This window comes from Odontesthes bonariensis, chromosome 2 (assembly GCF_027942865.1).
Source record: "Odontesthes bonariensis isolate fOdoBon6 chromosome 2, fOdoBon6.hap1, whole genome shotgun sequence".
In the NCBI taxonomy this organism is placed as follows: domain Eukaryota; kingdom Metazoa; phylum Chordata; class Actinopteri; order Atheriniformes; family Atherinopsidae; genus Odontesthes; species Odontesthes bonariensis.
In genome coordinates, this window is record NC_134507.1 from 9,468,614 (window position 1) to 9,485,505 (window position 16,892).

The following is a 16,892-nucleotide window of genomic DNA, read 5'->3' on the forward strand; positions in this document are numbered from 1 at the left end:
TTGACTGAGGCCATTTTACAGAGGATGCTGGTGCCAGTTGATCCAGCGGTACGTCAGCGCTGGCCACGGAACAGATGCTGGCGCAGCAGCGGGTCTGACGCAGATCGCAGCTGGCAGCTCTTTCTGCAGCCAGCCTGACAGGTCACATCAGTTACACAAGAAGGACTGAAAAACAAGCCAGAAAAGCCCTCAGTGTTTTTTCACTTTGAAATGACCTGAAGATGCTGCAAAAAAAAAACAAAAAAACAAAAAAAAACTCATCTTAGCCAGAGGGTGGTAATTAAAAACCGCAACACAACTGCCAGACCTTGGAGCTCAAGCAGAGTCTGTGAGATTGCATGTGTATCAATTCTATAATGCGTCAAATCCAAACTGTCAACAAACTCCCGAGCCTTGAATGGACCTGAGCTACTCTGGGCTCCAAACACCTACTTCTAATAGAAGTAAAAATAATGTACAAAAGCATGAATGTGCTGCCAACCAGAGCTTAACTTTTCAGTATTTGCCAACATGCCATTAATAGGTTTAAACCCTTCAGTCATCTCTGCTATCAGAATAAATCCGGAAATCGTAAAAATCCTTCATGCATTGACTCTATTTATCCTTTACGCTAATCTGACTAACATGCACATAAATGCCATTACCTCATAGGAGGGGACATGAAATCCCTGAAACTGAACTTAAGCTTCTCATGTGAGAACAACAATGATGTTGGTTATCAGAGAGAAAACAATTACGGCTTTTAAACACTAGAAACGAAAATCAAGAAGAAATGGTCACTCTTGAGTGAAAAGAACTTTAATTTTTTTTTCTTGTTCGTGCCAGAGGATGAATAAACCATGAAAGAATTGCACATTGTTGCACTATTAAATATTGATTGATTCCCAGTGAGCGAAGCCTCGGGTTTAACAAGACAAACATGTGGAAGGCTGCCGCTGCAGAGAATTACTTTTGTTTTATTTTTTTTTTAAAGAAAAAAAATCCACAGGGTCAATGCTCAGCCTACACCTTTATTTAAAAATGGCGCCATTATTCCCTGGTGAAACAAGAATAAAATCATGCACTAATAATGAGGAATGAAAGCTGGTCTCCCTCGAAGACACAGAAAAAAACCCAACGTCCTCTTTGACTTGGATACCACGGCTTATTTACACACTAGCTGAAAAATTTCCCATCTGTGTTCCATCTCACTATCAATTATTCAGCACGCAAATCCTTTTTCAGGATGTATAAGAAAGAAAAAGAAAAGGGATTGTATACATAAATACATGCATGTGGCACACTAACTCTTTTCCAGCAAGCTTTGGATGGCCCTCAGCGTACTGCACTGTAGGTCACAACCTTTTTGTTCACCATGCACAGATCCATTAAACAGTCTGTTTGTGTGAGCTGTATATGTGCTGACACATATGAAACTTGCTGTCAGCAAAAACACTCTCAGACTGCAGGGAGGTTTTCCCTCGAATGGCTCCCGAGTCCTCACGCTAGGCCGGGTGCTTTAAACATTCTTGTAGCGTTGTTAAAATGTCTTGCAGAATAGTGTTTCTGTTCTCCTTAGACACCTAAGTGGAAAGAAATGAGTGAAAAAAAAAAGAAATCAATACGGCATGTCGGTGCTGTAGTCTGAGCAAAATGTGCGTTTATGGAGATAATCGTCCAGCAGGACCTAAGCCACTGAGAACATAGTGTCCACCTCAGGATTATAAAACTCCGTGCTGTTAACACTTAGTCTTATCGTTGCTACATATTTTCCAAACACCGTTCATGCCGTCTCATAACCTTCTCTGTCCCCTGCATCGTGAGTATTTTGCATGACAATGACCATAACCGAGCCTTCTGCTGTACATTATTTTGACATTTGAGACACCCCTTTGTTGTTGAATCAGTCACGCATGATTTACAGTTAATCCTGCCATAGTTGAAGGATAAAGCAGGGTATGTCTCCCGCCCCACACCCCACCCCTTAGACCAAGTGGATAGAGTGTCCTATAGCTATTGTGGGACTTAACAGTTCCCAAAGTGACCTAAATATCTCCCTTTTTTCCCCAGTGACTGGACCAGTATTTTTACTCACAGTGAAAACCTGGACGTCTCTCCTGCTCCGCACCTCCTCAACCAGACCCAGCGGTTTACCTTTGGGGGTGGGGATGGTGCCCAGAATAGCGCAGGAAGGGCTATCCAAAGTCTTTCTCACTGCTCTGACGAATGACTGGCTGAAGAGCTCCATTTTCCCAATCTCGTCGATGACAAACACCTTCAGGCTGCCCCCGTCTGCCGAACCCACCTGGAAACCCCGAGACAAGATCGCTGCATGAATAAACATAGGTCATAATTCAGGGCTTAAAGGCACCCTCGGGGGCTTGGATTAATCGCCTTTTGGTCGTCAATCAATTGTTAATCCTCTGATTAATGACTTTGTCGATAGATTCTCAGAAAACAAAGACAAATATTCATTAAGAGTTTCGCAGAGCTAAGGGTTGTGTTTACTAATGGTTTGGGTTGTTTTTAACCAACACACAGAGGACAAGACGTTCCTAAGACATTCATTCTCAGTGATGGAAGATTCAAGATTCCATTTGTTTATCTACAGCCAACGTAGGGTTCATTAATGGCATCACGGATGCTGTCCCTCAAGTCACTGAGACAAAAATGTTGAAACAAAAAGAAAGAAAAAGCCACAAATTCTTAAATCTTTCTCACTGTTTTTACTTCAGTGACTAAACATTACTTGTGTCTGACTGCTACCCGATTCGACCGTTTGACATTTCATTTCGGTTTAATTAAAAACCACTTTGGATGTTTAGGTGCCGAAAAATGGATATGAAAGGAAACCCTTGAACAGGTGGACACGCGGTAAAAGCTCATCATGTTCATGTCTCAGGCATTTAAATCTCACTGACGATGACTGTCATTGGTTGTTAACAGTCAGTGGGGGATCTGCAGTGATTGCACACATTGAGAAGTGAGATGAAAGTGAAATATGTGCCGCCGAGGCGCAGACACCTTCCTTCACAGCGCATGTGTAGGCGTCTCTCCAGGCTCACTTTACATGCGGGATTAATCATGGTCAGTGACAGCCAGACGGCACCACGAATACTAAAAATGTCACTGTGGAATTTATGTGTTCGCAAGCTTCCAATTATTCCATCAATTCTGGGAAAATCAAACGTTTGATGATTTGTTAGTGGGGAGGATAAGGAGTCTTTTTTTTCTCTCTTGCTCACTGTGATCTATCGATGAGGGTGAGTTTAAAAGGCATGTGCGGTCTTACGTTTTGGAAGAGGGGGAGAGCCAGACTTTCAAATGAAGGCAAGTCAACCACATACTGTCCCACAGTGTACTCCCGTCTGCCATGAGACACACCAGCTCCGTCTCTGCAAGTTGAAATGAAGTGTGGGATGTCAAAAACAAAGCGATGAAAGGGAGCAGGTAGTTTGATTTAGATGGGATGGCAAGCCCTCAACCTGATTCTGGACAGGTGGTCTCTCTTTCCTGCGAGTGTGACGACATCAAAGCCGACCCTTCTGCCTCCCTCCCTGACCTCCTCTGTGTAAAACCCCTCAACTCCAACTCCTGATGACACGAGAGCTTCACAGGCTTTCTGGACCAGGGTGGTTTTACCCACGCCTGAAAGCAAAAAAACAATAAAACACTGTCAGAAAACTGCAAAACAGCATCTGTATGGAGCAAATTAGTATGGGGGGGTAATAACTTAAAAATAGAATAACTTAAAAATAAGACTAGAATGATCTAAACAGCATTAATATACTGTTACCAAGCAATGATGCGAGTTAAATTCAGTATTCGGACAAGAATTAACCTGCTAAAACAAGCTAATTTTACAACAGACAAAACATTAAGGGCAGCTGACTGGTTTTTATATATCTATAGTTACTGTCCCTTCTACAACACCGGGCACATTCGTTGTTTAAAGTTACCTGGAGGTCCTGTTAGGAAAACGTGCTTGGACATTGTAGTTTACACCCTCCAACGCGCTGCTGCAGTTCTTCCGTACACATTGAGTTGACGCATGCGCAAAGGACGGGGCATTTAAAACGTCGTCTTACAACCGAGGGCATATTTAAAGCTTTTTTTTCTTTCTTTTTTTTTAAGAATTTAATGAGTCTGCAGGAAAAAATACGAGATATTTTGAAACTGTAAAACGTTTAAATCAAACCTTTCCAACATTTCGTCAAAAAAGGTCCACATTGTGTTTTATTAACAAACTAACAGCCTGCAAAATGTGTTTCAGAGGTTAGAGACGTCGTGTTGAATTGATCCTGTGGCTGTTTTAAGTATTTTACCGGACCAACATTTACAGAGTAGATGATACAAGTGTATAGGTTAAACTTAAAGCAAGCTACAAGCAGTCAGTCCAGTCCTAACTACATATTCCTGTGTACACAATGTCAGCGCCACGCAATGCTTTAGATGAGGTTTAATGTCTAAAGAGGAGCAGCTTACTGAAGCTGGTGAATAAGCTTAGAGGTAGAATTAAACTGAGATACTGAAAATGTGTGTGCTGAAAATAAAAAACATGAAAAGCATGAGGAATTTAAAGGGAATATCCAAAAACCAGGACTTGCTTCTGACAGATCTTCTGGAGATTTTCCAGAAATCACAGCGTATGTGTTGAATTATTTACACACACAGTGAATTGATTGATTATTTTTTATCCTTTTAAAGGCTACCAACAAGAGTTATGGTTTAACACTTGGACTTAGATAGATAGATAGATAGATAGATAGATAGATAGATACTTTATTAATCCCAATTTGGGAAATTGTTTTGTTGCCGCAGCATACAGTAAAGATATGAAAACAATTAAAGTAGTAAAAACAAGCAAATAGAATAGAATAAAATAAAATAAATATAAAATAAAATAAATAAAAATAGTGGATAAACATTCGCTATGTACAATTCACAGTATTTATTTATTTTTTATTTGTAGTCCAATGAAGCCTATTAACAACTAAGTCATAAGGTTAAAAAGCGGTCATAAAATATATATATATATATATTTAAAAAGTCTTTATTCAGAAACATTGCCAGACATTTGATACAAAAATCTCCATCTGTGTCATTTGATTAAAGGAAACAGCAAAACCTTGAAGTTTGGATTCATGTATATTTCTTTACATAGTGTACCCAGGGAGTTTGTTGGCTACAAGTTCAGAGATATGCTGGTACTCCTTTCTGAAATCCAGAGATCCAAGCTCATCCTTCAGTTCCTCTCCCTCCTGAGCTTCAAATGAGGATACGGATTCTACAGATAATCCTTGAACAGCGTTGCTGTCCTCAGTGGACGCACTCCTTTGACCCCTTGATGGTGCAGAGCTCTCAGCCCGAGAGCTTTGCTCCCCTTTCTTACTTGAAGTCGTCTGTTTTCTGGAGCAGGCGGTTTGTGCGGAAGTCGGCCCGTCCTCGTCGTCATCGGAGGAAAAGCTGACGGCGACTGGTCGGATGATGTGCGTCCCCATCAGAGCCCTGAGTGGAGAGCCGGGGGCTTTGACAGGCACAGGGAGGGGGGCCGCTCTCCTCTGAATAACTTCAGATCTCGGGTTGAGGTTGTCGTAGAGGTCGGGGCGAACCGAAGACTTCCAAGTCTCGGCTCTAGAGAGCTCAGGGCTGCACGGAGGGTCAGGAGAGCAAGCGCCGCTGGACTCAAGACTGTCGAAATCGTCGGCGTAGTCCGCCTCTGCGTCTCTTCCAGCGCTGGACTCAGAAAACGAAGACTTTGAGCTGCTGCGCCTGCCGCTTTGTGAAGATTCGATTTTGTGTCCGCGCCCATCAGATTCAGACTCCGATTGATCCGATTTGCTGTGATGCTCGTTCGTGTCTTTGCTGCGGGGAACGATGTCACCATCCGCTCTGGGGATGTGAATACATTTCAAGTGCCTTTGAGAAACTTTTCCCGGACCTTCGTGTGTGCGTCTGTCTGGAGTTTTTTGTTTCAGTGTGAGTGCTCCTTGTGGCGCCGCGTCCACTGTGACGCTTTGTACAACTGTCTCGATATTTTCACTGAAGTCGGGGCTCTGATTTAACGCCGATTTTCTTTTGCCGGACTTCACAGCTTTGCGACTCGACTTCGTCTTTCCTTTACTCGCCCTCGGCTGCGTTTCATTCTGCATCGTCTCCATGCATTCCCGCCGTTTCACTCTGAGAGGAGAAATTTGCTTCAGCCTTAGGTTGAATGTTTTAGTTGTTCCATATACAAGCTTCCTCCTCTGAGATTTACTGTGGCTTTTGTTCCCATTTAAAGTCCCTTCTTGGTTGTCTTTCATTTTTACTGATGCAGGGTTAAATATGGGTGTAGAACAGTTTCTTGGGGGTTGTAAATACTTGCAATCGGCACCGGCTTGCGGTCTAGTTTTGCGCAGGGTGTGGGCTTGTGCCTGTCGTGTTGCGTTTCCTGTCGCTGCAGGTTCTGTGGAAGCAGCCCCGTTAACCCAGGCCTGAGTGGGACCAACACTCAGGGACTGGTGAGCGCCGTGGCCGCTCAACTGTGACAGTTCAGTGACAAGAGCATTTAAGAGAGGCAGCTGTCTTAAAGCTTCCCTGAGGACGTCTGAGGTCACCCCACTGGTCTCTTGCCCGCTTGACATTTTTGGAGCGTGTGCCACTTTCTGATGCACCCCTGGGGAACTTGAACCGTTACCTTCCTTTTTATCCTCCTCATCCCCAGAGCATGAATCCTCAAATGCAAAAGCTCCTGAGTTTAGATCCTCCTCTACGCTTGAGCTCCTCTCCTGTGCAGTATTGCAGTAGTAAAGATGAGGGGGACAGAATACGGTTGAGTCCTCTTCAGAATTATTTGCAGTTTGACTCTCAACATCACCCCGCTTGTTGTCATTTAACAAGATTTTGGACTCTGCTCGTCCATCGGTTTGGATGTCAAAGTCTGACTTGTCCACCGTGGGAGAATGGCCAGGAGGCAGAGACTCTGTAGATTTGTTTTTCTCCTTGACATGTTGTTGTTGTTGTTGTTGTTGTTGTTGTTGTCCTCCTGTCACACTTTCAGAGCCTCTCTTCTCTGTGATATGTGGCAGTAAACTTGCTCCCAGACACACCAGCTTATAGCTCAGGGATAATGTTCCGATTCTCTCCCCTGCGAGGTTGGATATACCAACAAGCCCCCTTTCTCTGTGAGAAGAGGGACTAGAGAATCCACGCTGGGTCACATCGTGCCTGATTCTGTCCATTGCTTTAGACATAGATATCAGAGACGAGCCAACTAATCTGGGGGTCTCCTCTGACACATCCAGCACCATGGCATAGAGAGGGGTGTTGCACAGGTCAGCATGCAGTGAGCTCAGGTCCATTTTGAAGAAACAAGACTTGCCTCTGTTAAAGGCGCATTCTCCCAGTTTGTCGTTTTCTCTCTGTTCGGGAGGGTTAACGCTGCCGCTGCTCTTCTGAGGCTGGTAAATTAGCAGCGTTGGAAAGTCTAGCAGGCGCACTCCAAGAGCCAGCTCGGTGGAAACTTGACAGCGTCTCTCGAGCCGGATATATTCCACCAAAAGCTCAAACGAAAACAAAGTCTCGGGATTATGTCCAGACATCCTAAAAGCTATCTGTCGACAAAATAGAAATAAAAAAAAAAGACTAAGCGGCTAACAAACAAGTTGACTAATCCGCAGGCTCGCTCTAAACAGCTTCACACGACTCCATGGAAACATACAGCTGTCGCGAGCGTTTTACGTCATACAACGCTTCGGGATATCTGGGAAATGTTGTCTCAGTAAGGAAGTATCTTTTAAATTAATTCATAAATGTTATCCAACTAAGCACTTTCTTCAGAAATATAAAGCTGATATTGATATTTCCTGTTCTTTTTTTAAGCTTTACCCAGAAACATCTGTTCATTATGCTCGAAGAAGTTCTGGAAAGACATTGTTGCTCTGATGTCCAACTATATCCAACCAGATTTCCTTCTTTTCTTTGAAGATTTTTTTGTTTGGTATCACAGATTTCAAGGCGAAAGATTCCTCTCCCACATACCTTATCAATCTAAAATTGTTGCTTGCTAAATTTCATATTCATAAAAGTAAAATAATTCACAGGAAACCACTTTTTGACCTCTTCGTAATAGATGTCAAATTGTATCCTGACTCAATCTCGAATTCGATTAACAAAAAGGCTATAAAAACAATAAGTATTTGGAAAGACTATAACTTATTTTTGTAACTCGCATTTACTTGCGTAATTTTTTTTCTTTCTTTCTTTTTCCTTTTTTTTCTCTCTTCTGTTCTAACAGTTTTCTATCGTTTTGTTTTTTAACTATGTTCTTTTTTCATTTTATGTCCTTTATTTCTTTCATGACTACTGTTACTGTGATTTTGTGAAGATTAATAAAGTTTATTAAAAAAAGAAAAAGAAAAAGAAAAAGAAATGTTGTCTCAGTTATTTTCAGCCATTGGCGCCGATTCAAAATCCGTTAGCCTATTGACCGTTTTCTTTATCTCTTTTTTGGAAAAAAAATGATAATATCATTCACAATTTTAAAACACAACTAATTGTACGAATCTGTTACCGGCTTAAATTGAGGGAAATGAAAACAACACTAAGCGTCTTATTAAACGAGCAAATTACACCAGCGCAACTTGGAGCAAAGTGAGGATGACAGTTCTTCTTCATACAAATACTTTGTACATATTTATTTATTTATTTTTTACATTTATTACTTTATTCTATTATTATTATATTGTTTGTTCTTATGGCACCAAACAGACCAGGCCAAATTCCTCGTGATGTAAAAATTACTTGGCAGTAAAACCCTTTCTGATTCTGATTCTGATTCTGATTCTGATTCTGATTCTTACAGTTAATTTAGGTGGTTTTAGAATATAGAATTTTCTGCATTTCACCAGTTGGTGCCACTGTAGGCCCGAGACTAAAAGAGTCTCGTGGTGACGGAAGGCATTAAAGCCGCCTTGCTTTGTTTGCATGGCAGTGTCTTCATTCGCCTTAGTCTGGAGTAAACATTAGTCTTCATTCTAATCACCCAGGAAAAGGGTAAAAAAAAAAAAAAAACTATTATGTCAGAGCAGCGGTAACTGGAGTGAGTTTTTCCAAGCGTGGGGTGGGCGGAGTCTTTCTCCTTGCGTGTTGTCATCACGGAGATAGGTGCTGGATGGATATCGCTATGGTCCGCGTTGCCTCAGTTTGGAGGCTGCGACTGAGAGAGGGGGATGTAGGAGCGACCACCGCACAGACCGCGCCGCTTTTACATCTTCAGGATAAGTAACATCGCGAACAGTCTGGGCAGGACACCGCGCGCACTTTGAGGTGAGCCCCGATTGTGTTGTTCTCGCGCTGAACCGTGAACAAAAAGAAAAGAAAAAAAGAGTAAAAAGTAAGGACGTGTAGTTGAAAGTGAGTACAGCGAAACGGGCACATCGCTGGCAACAGTGAACACAAAGGATAAAGTTGCTCCCCGGCACCGAATAGAATGTCATTTTAGCGAGAGACGTAAAGTAACAGGAGGATATAACGTTTCAGCTGTTGTCTATCTATAGCTCGTATTTATGTCTATTCATAAAGTGTGCATGAGGTATGTGTGCGTCACTTAAACTTGACTCCTGTTTGTAAAGGTCCACGACAAAGGGTGACGTTCCAATGATATTCCTACAGAATATATTATTTCTGCATATTTGAAATGTTGACTTTTAGAGATAGATGCAGAGGTGGCGGCTGGAGTGTGTGTGTGTGTGTGTGTGTGTGTGTGTGTGTGTGTGAGTGAGCTGGAGAAGTAGTCGGGCTCGAACCTTTTTTGAATGAATTCTTTTAGTGGAGTGTTTCCTTGGAAACAGAGGGGGGCGCTAAAGTCGTCACACATGTCGACTGAAAGCGAAGCCCACAGCTCAGTTCTCACAGGCCATGTTTAATTTTGCTGGGAGGCCCAGAGTGGGATGTGTTTAATTATGTAAGCAACTTTCTGTCGTGTTCGGTGTTTACTTGGATATTTTTTGTAATGATAAGAGCGTGCATGTCTGCTAAGACAAAGAGCACTTTCCCCCAACGTCATAGTTGTTTGGATTCAACCATAAATAATATCTGGCAGCCTGCTTGTACACAGCATATACAATCATGCTTCACCGCTGGCTGCTTCTGGGGCCCATTCAGCTCACACTGACTTGTGCTGTATACTCCACTGGGGGATTAAGTCAAATATTGTTTGTCTTCCAGCACCATATCCTTTGCTGTCTTCCTGTAGGAAGTTTAGCCTCCACTGTGACAAAATTCCTAATAAAAGGAAATAAAGAGGCCGTAGACACAACTAGGCGTTGCTGAGCATTAATGTAAATTTCCATTGCTTGGTTTTTTGCTGCTGCTTGGCTTTATTTCCTTTTTGGTTTCACAGCTCTCGTCTGAGCAGATCAAGCGTATGGAGTTTTCTGCTCCTGGAGCGTTAAGATCAATAAGACACCTTTATTTTTTCACAGGGTTTTATGTCTGGGAAAGATTAGTTTTTCAGTGGGGCTGCGCCGAAGAAAGTAGGCACTGGAGTGTTTTAATATGGCTGAAGCATGTCCAGGGCCTGCTATAACATTTAACTTTTTTTTTTTTTTTCCTTTTGATATTTGAAATGCTTGGCTAAACTCCAGTTACCATTGGTTTGCACATCAGAGAGCTGACCACTAACCTGAATGGGCACAAAAAGCTTAGTGATGTGTGAAGAATTTGTTATTACAGTGCAAAAAAGCGAAAAACAAGCCAATTAATCTGCTCTCTTTCCCACTTTTGAATAAATATATCTATCTGTTTTGGATGGCTTTTATTCATTAAGCTTTATGTGAAGTATTTGACCTATATGATCTCTGATTTTAAGTGTAATAGATTCCTGATTTGTTGAATCTCTGTATGAAAGTCTGGGCTTTAGTTGCAATGCAAAAGGGAATTCAGATTGAGTTAAAAATGGATGGAAGGTGGAATAAAGACAAGACTGTCCCCACTGTGGATAAAAATGATTCTGCCTCGGTACCGCGTCTCACCCGCTGCCGGCAGCAAGCTCCTAAAGGGAGACTTACTCAGCAGCCATCATAGTGATGGTGTCAAGCTAAGGCTTTCAATCTTAGCTTGAATAGAGATCTGTTGTATCGTGCCATCAGCCGGGTGCAGAGAGGGCAATGAAGAAGAAATATGTCCTCGTGTATTTCTAACAGCGTCTTCTGCATGACTTACCAGACAATGGGTAATTGAGCCGGATAGACATGTCTTTCAAAATAAAGTTATGTGCACAAAGTGTGCTCAGCCGAACAATAAGGGCACCTGTCAGGTTTGGAGGGGAAACGGCTTCCTGTGACATGTCCGCAGGCCATATCCAGTTGTTATCATTGCAGGGCTGGTTTTGGATATCTTCCTGAGTCGCAGCCCCCGTCTTTGGCTGGTGACCAAAAGAAATAAAAAAAAATAGCTGTAAATATGTTTCTGCTGCATACTAATGGCTTATAAAAGTAGTGGCTGATTTCAGTGTTTTTGTTGCACCACTTACATCATGGCACCCAGCATTGGCTGGCAGTGTGATCCTCCCCCATGTGTGTTTCTGTTCTCACGGTGCTTTTCTGCTGCTGTGCTGACTCGCCATGGTTTTTGAGAAAAACTAGAGGGAGAAAAGCTGCTCAAGGGCTTTGGTTCAAACCACAGTTTAAAAAAAAAAAAATAAACAAAATTTTTCAGGGGTGATGAATTTCTCCTTGTCGTATCACAAAGCCATGCCATGCCATGTGGCACGCCCATTTCTAACAGATCCCACATCCCACGCATGTGATGAGGATCAGGCGAACCTGGTCTGATGTGCGCCAGCTGACCGGCTGAGTGTCTGACTGGCCAAGATTCACAATAGGCCTCCCCGACCAAATCCTGTTGCTCCAAAACCAACTAACCAGCAGACAGGGGATCACATGCTGCCTGCTCCTGTTATGAGAGTCAGTGTTTCTCCTCGTCCTTTTGTCAGCCTTTGTTTTGATTGCAGTCTGGATTTATGAAAGGGTTTAAGCCCACTCATCCCTGTTAGGGAAAGCATAGATGAAGTCATTAGGGTGATGTGTTTTATGGACTTACCCCTCGTTGCACAAGGGGACTGTTTGTGATAGTTGTGTGCGCATTGCTGAAGAATGTTCATAACATGCAGAGTGTAGACAAACACTTGAAATAAGCTTCCCTATTAATTTGAGAAATAAAATTAGTGGCAGTGAGGATCTTGTAAAAGCCTCGGAACTATTTGCTTACTCAGTGCCAACAATACATCTTACCGATGGAGGGTGAAAGCAACTGTATTAGCTTTCTGAATTCTGATCCTTTGAAGAATGTCGAAACAATGTTGTGTGTCTCGGGATTATTTGTGGATTTAAACCCATGTGTGCCACTTTGCTTGTTTATTTATTAGATCTCTGCTTGCTTACCTTGAATATTTTAAATGTATTCAAGTGGATACAGTGGATTACACTGTACATTATACAGTGGAGGATGTATTTGATTGTAAAGTGTTTCCTAAGAGAAAAGTTTGCCATACTTCACATGGATTTTGGCATCTTCATGGAGTTTTCCTTTCAGAAGAGATTCTGTTGACACTATGTTAGCCAAATTAGCTAGAACAGGTGCTTCACCATCTTGTTGAACGTCTTATATCTTCTTTATTTTTTCTTCTTCTTTTTGCATCCCCTATGCTGCTCATCAAGAGTCTTGCTGTCACGTCAGGCATATGTGAGGAGGGGGGGTGTCTGTGTTATGGCTTGAGCGAGAACTGCTTGACTGCAGCATTACTTGTGTAAACACTGTCAACGTCTGATGACACAGAACCAAACTTCTGAAATGCTGTTGAGGAGGATGGATATGGGGGCCAAATGTTTTAGCCTTCTGAGGACTGAATTTGCCATCTTTGCCTGCTCAGGCACACATAGACTGTTAGAGCTGTTGAACATGCATCAGCAGCCACTCTGTTTTCTTTGTCCACTTTGGGATTAAGTCCCTAAGAAAAGCACATCTCAGCTTAAGCTATCTTTCAACCATTCGACCTACAGTAAGCATAGCATCGTCACCCAGGACTAAACACGATTAGGTTTTTTTGGAGGACTGCATCTAAGTCAGTGGTTTTGAAAACCCGAAATCCTTCTCTCTGCATGGGGTGAGATTGACCTCGATGGATATCCACATGTCACCATAATCAAGACCTCAGTCGAACCGAATGGGCAGCTGATGACGTTAGTCAGAACAGTGCTTCTCTGTATTCCTTTGGAAGGTGTTTTGAAGCCCTTTTGTTGAAGTGTACACTTTGAGTAAACAGTGACACTGAATTTTACGACGCTCCAGGCGTCACTGCTGTGTTTCTGGTCATGAAAACAAGACAGCCAGCTCAAACCAGCTTGTAAACCTCTTGTTAACCTATTGACTTGACATCATTTTCTGGGTTAAGCTCTATGCTACACACACGACATATGGAGCTCTATGTGATCTTTACTGTATGGCAGTGGTTTACAGATGTGATCCAAACAGATCAAATCAGATTTTATAGACTAAGATCTTCATATTCCAGATGCTAGACCTCATAATTATAGCCATTAGAGAAATAAACAAAATGAATAAGATACATACCATCATTTTATTTGTCGCCCTTTCACTTCCAGCTGTAGAGCAGTGTATTTACCACTTGTAAAAAGAGTGAATAGAGCAGCATCATTCTTTATCACCACGCCAATCTTTGAACAATATCCCCATAAAAATATTCGCAGAAGTGAAGCATATAGGAAAATGTGTCATGCTAAGATGAATTATGTCTGCACCCACCGTTCCCCTAGGAACTCATTAGTGTCCCTATCAGGAATGTTGGAGAAAAGGCCACCAAAAGTTGCTCACCCTCCCCACATGTTTTGTCTACTTGTCTGTCACTGGACCACAATGAAGAAAATGGGCGCTGGTCAGTCATTAACCCCGTGGCCACAGAGTCCAAGGACCAGCAGTGACCTATGGGGTTAACTCCATCTGTGTTCGCCACAGCAGGCCCACACAATTGGTATAACTGACTTCTGAGGTCGTGGCCAGCCTCCAATGGGAGATAAGAAGGGATTTGATTTAATGACGTTGTGCATACCTCCTTCCTACTGTAGCGAAAAAGAAAGGGCCCGTTTGAATAGATGGCCATGACTGAGTGTGGATAATGCAGCCAAAGTCCAGGCTGCATGCCATTACGCGTCAAACACAGGACGATAAGGGCTGATAAGAATAATGGAAGTTATTTGCATATCATCAATGCACAGATCAATGGAGATATTTCACAATTCATTGGTTTGTTTATATTTTTCTTGTCATTTTCATGGGCTTTTTGCTTCAGATACATTTCGGTGATGTTTGCCTTGAAGGCAACAATAAAGTATTTGCACGATATTCACGTCAAATAATGTGGAAGCTAAGATAGCACAAAACTCAAGCATCTGCACCCTTGACTGAGGGTAAGCCAAGGAGCAAATATCCACCGGATGAGTTACTTCAGAGCGTAAAACTACACTGACTTGTTTCTGATGGAGGATAATTGTAATTAACAACTCAAATGGAGCAGAGCCGTGACAGATGCTCATCTTTAATGTGTTTGCGTGTTTGTGTGAGTGTGAACCACTGAGGCATGGCTGCAGAGGCCTGTATCCTTCACTTAACCTCACTGGCACACTGCAGTACACTGTTGTTGAGCAGGAGGTTGTGTCAAAAATCCAGCTTAATCTAAATTAGCAGAATAAAGTGGTGGTTGGTTTCTTCTCTTTTGTAAGATGCACCGAAATAAAATACTGAAAGTATGGTGTGAGCCGGCGCTGTATTGTGAATTAAAAGGAATCGAAACGCCATCGCTTCAGGGGATGTTACACTGTAGGGTTAAAGCTGCAGTCTGCAACTCTTTTTCAAGCATAATGCCTGGAACTGTCCGGGGATTCTGAAAGTAGTACATTAAATACCCCAATACAAAAAAAAATGAGTTCTCTAGGTCCCCTATATGTCCCGCTAGGTCCCTCCAAAGCCAGCAGGTTTGTTTACAAAATTGCAGACCGGACCGGTAAAAGGTAACCAATCAGGTTTACGAGCTGGGCTCTGCTGCCTGTCAATCACCGATTGTGCACGCGCGACACAAGGGAGGCTCGTCCCCACGCTTATTTATCTAGACTATTGAACTTCATTACGGGCTTGTCTACTTACTGTGTCTTCCATGATCGCAAATGACAGGTGAGTTGATGAATGAGGAGTCGTGTACGCGCATCTGGCGTGCACGTAGACGTGCACGAGTTCTCATGTGTTTTGAAGGGGCGGGACAGGAAGTTGAATAAGGCTGCGGCTACACGAAAACGTTTTTCACTGTAAACGATACTTTTTCTTATCGTTTCGCTGTCGCGGCCACACGGAGCCGGCGTTCCCACTACCCCAAAACGATAGTTTTTGAAAACGGGTTCCAGAGTGGGAAAGTTTGAAAACGGCCTCGTTTCGTTTCCATTGTTACAGCTAAAACGTTTTTGCGTCAGTCACACGTTGACGCTGGGAGCCAATTTTAACACTTCTCTATTGTCTCACAGCGTGGCGTGACACAGTGGCGTGTGTACTGCATCGTTTCATCGTTTTCATCCGTTTTCGTCTGGACAGCAGCGCGTTTCCGTGTGGTCGCAAGAATTTTCGTACCCGTTTTCAAAAAAAACCTCGTTTCGTTTTCGTGTAGCCGCAGCCTAACTTTTTATTTTTTGGTTAAAAAATAAGCATTTCTTGCATTTTGCGACTACGGAGGTCACCGTTTTCAACTTCAAGCGTTCTGATAGATCATGTAAACTCTTAAAATGCCAAAAAGTAGGACTTTACGTATGACAACAACAAATCTTGCAGACTGCAGCTTTAAGCGGCAACAGTAGTTGTTTTGTGTGTGGTTCTAGTTTGTTCCGAGAGTGGAATTTGCAGGATTTCTCGGTGTCAACCTTTCTCACAGGAAGGAACTTTCCCCCTGAACAGCCCTTTATCAGTTGTGAGAAAGTGTCTGTTTTTGTTGGTTCCTTTCACGTTGCCAGCTCACTGACATGAGACAAATGAGAAGGTCTAGTCATGGTCTGTAGTCTGTCATTGTGTTTTTTTTTGTTTTTTTTTAAAGCACTGCTGTTATTCTTGTTTGTGTTCCCACCGGTCCATAAATCAGATGATAATGAATTTAGTTGTCCTGGGAATCTCCAGACTAGAACAAAGTTGGACAGAAACTTTTTGGTGGCGGTGTGATGATGCAATGTGTTACCCTGGTTGAGTTATGCTATGATGTTATTCTATGGGAAAAGCTTTCACAATGATTTAAATCTTGGCAAGAGTAGTTAATTTGCCCCTTTGACATCATTTACATTGACTGAGGTTTATTTTGCAGCCAATTTGAGCAAAGAAATACTGACACCTCCCTAGTGGGGCAGCCTTTGTCTTTGTGGCCATTGTAGCTGGGTTTTCATTGTGATTCTTGATTTGCATTTTGCAGATGTGAATAGGATAAGGCGAAGGAAAAGAGTGCATACTGAAAAAAACTTATTCACACTAATGTGTAAAAAGTTAATTCACTCGTTTGAGGGGGATTTTACCTTAAAATGACACAACACGGGCTATTTCTGGTCTAATCTGGCAAACAATAAACTCAGATGACTGGCCATCACTATCCAAGATGGTATGCCCCAGCTGTTCCCCAAAAAAGAGCTCTCTCCATTTTCCTTTTGTAGGTTTCCACTGCAGTTGTTGTTTTTCTTTTACTTCCTTGAGTATTGTTTATGGTAAGGTAAACAACTTCTTCTACTAAATTACCCCTACTAGCAAAGCAACCTATATTGCCACCATCTGGCAACACTTAGCAGCCTTGTTTAACTGCTTCAAACCAGTCTATGGAAACATGTATGATTTAG

The 16,892-nt window shown here is 42.4% G+C and overlaps 3 protein-coding genes across 6 annotated transcripts in view; 1 reads left to right on the plus strand and 2 right to left on the minus strand.

The window, feature by feature from the left end:
- Positions 1 to 782: 782 nt before the first annotated feature.
- On the minus strand, positions 783 to 4,029 carry ntpcr (nucleoside-triphosphatase, cancer-related). Its single transcript, XM_075483809.1, has 5 exons — positions 3,939 to 4,029; positions 3,465 to 3,627; positions 3,272 to 3,374; positions 2,075 to 2,284; positions 783 to 1,562 (listed from the first exon to the last, which is right to left on the minus strand). The coding sequence occupies exons 1-5, from the start codon at positions 3,970 to 3,972 to the stop codon at positions 1,485 to 1,487; spliced, it is 588 nt and encodes a 195-aa protein (XP_075339924.1). The 5' UTR covers positions 3,973 to 4,029; the 3' UTR covers positions 783 to 1,484.
- A 1,055-nt stretch (positions 4,030 to 5,084) lies between these two features.
- Positions 5,085 to 7,625, minus strand: map10 (microtubule associated protein 10). The gene has a single exon (XM_075483822.1). The coding sequence runs from the start codon at positions 7,560 to 7,562 to the stop codon at positions 5,136 to 5,138; it is 2,427 nt and encodes an 808-aa protein (XP_075339937.1). The 5' UTR covers positions 7,563 to 7,625; the 3' UTR covers positions 5,085 to 5,135.
- Positions 7,626 to 8,995: 1,370 nt separating this feature from the next.
- LOC142390629 (signal-induced proliferation-associated 1-like protein 2) overlaps positions 8,996 to 16,892 on the plus strand; it is a 76,355-nt gene continuing 68,458 nt past the window's right edge. The window contains exon 1 of one of the 4 annotated variants that reach the window (XM_075476245.1): positions 8,996 to 9,288. The gene's annotated coding sequence lies outside the window, so the exon portion shown is untranslated. The remainder of the gene's footprint in view (positions 9,289 to 16,892) is intronic. The other 3 variants (XM_075476219.1, XM_075476254.1, XM_075476237.1) reach the window with 3 other exon arrangements.

Bases quoted from the DNA above. Each gene is read 5' to 3' on its own strand.
- ntpcr (XM_075483809.1), bottom strand. From the start codon at position 3,972: ATGTCCAAGCACGTTTTCCTAACAGGACCTCCAG. The intron at 3,628-3,938 runs GTAACTTTAAAC...TTTTGCTTTCAG, and splicing joins TTTCCTAACAGGACCTCCAG to GCGTGGGTAAAACCACCCTG. The intron at 1,563-2,074 runs GTGAGTAAAAAT...CTTTCCACTTAG, and splicing joins GAGACGTCCAGGTTTTCACT to GTGTCTAAGGAGAACAGAAA.
- map10 (XM_075483822.1), bottom strand. From the start codon at position 7,562: ATGTCTGGACATAATCCCGAGACTTTGTTTTCGTTTGAGCTTTTGGTG.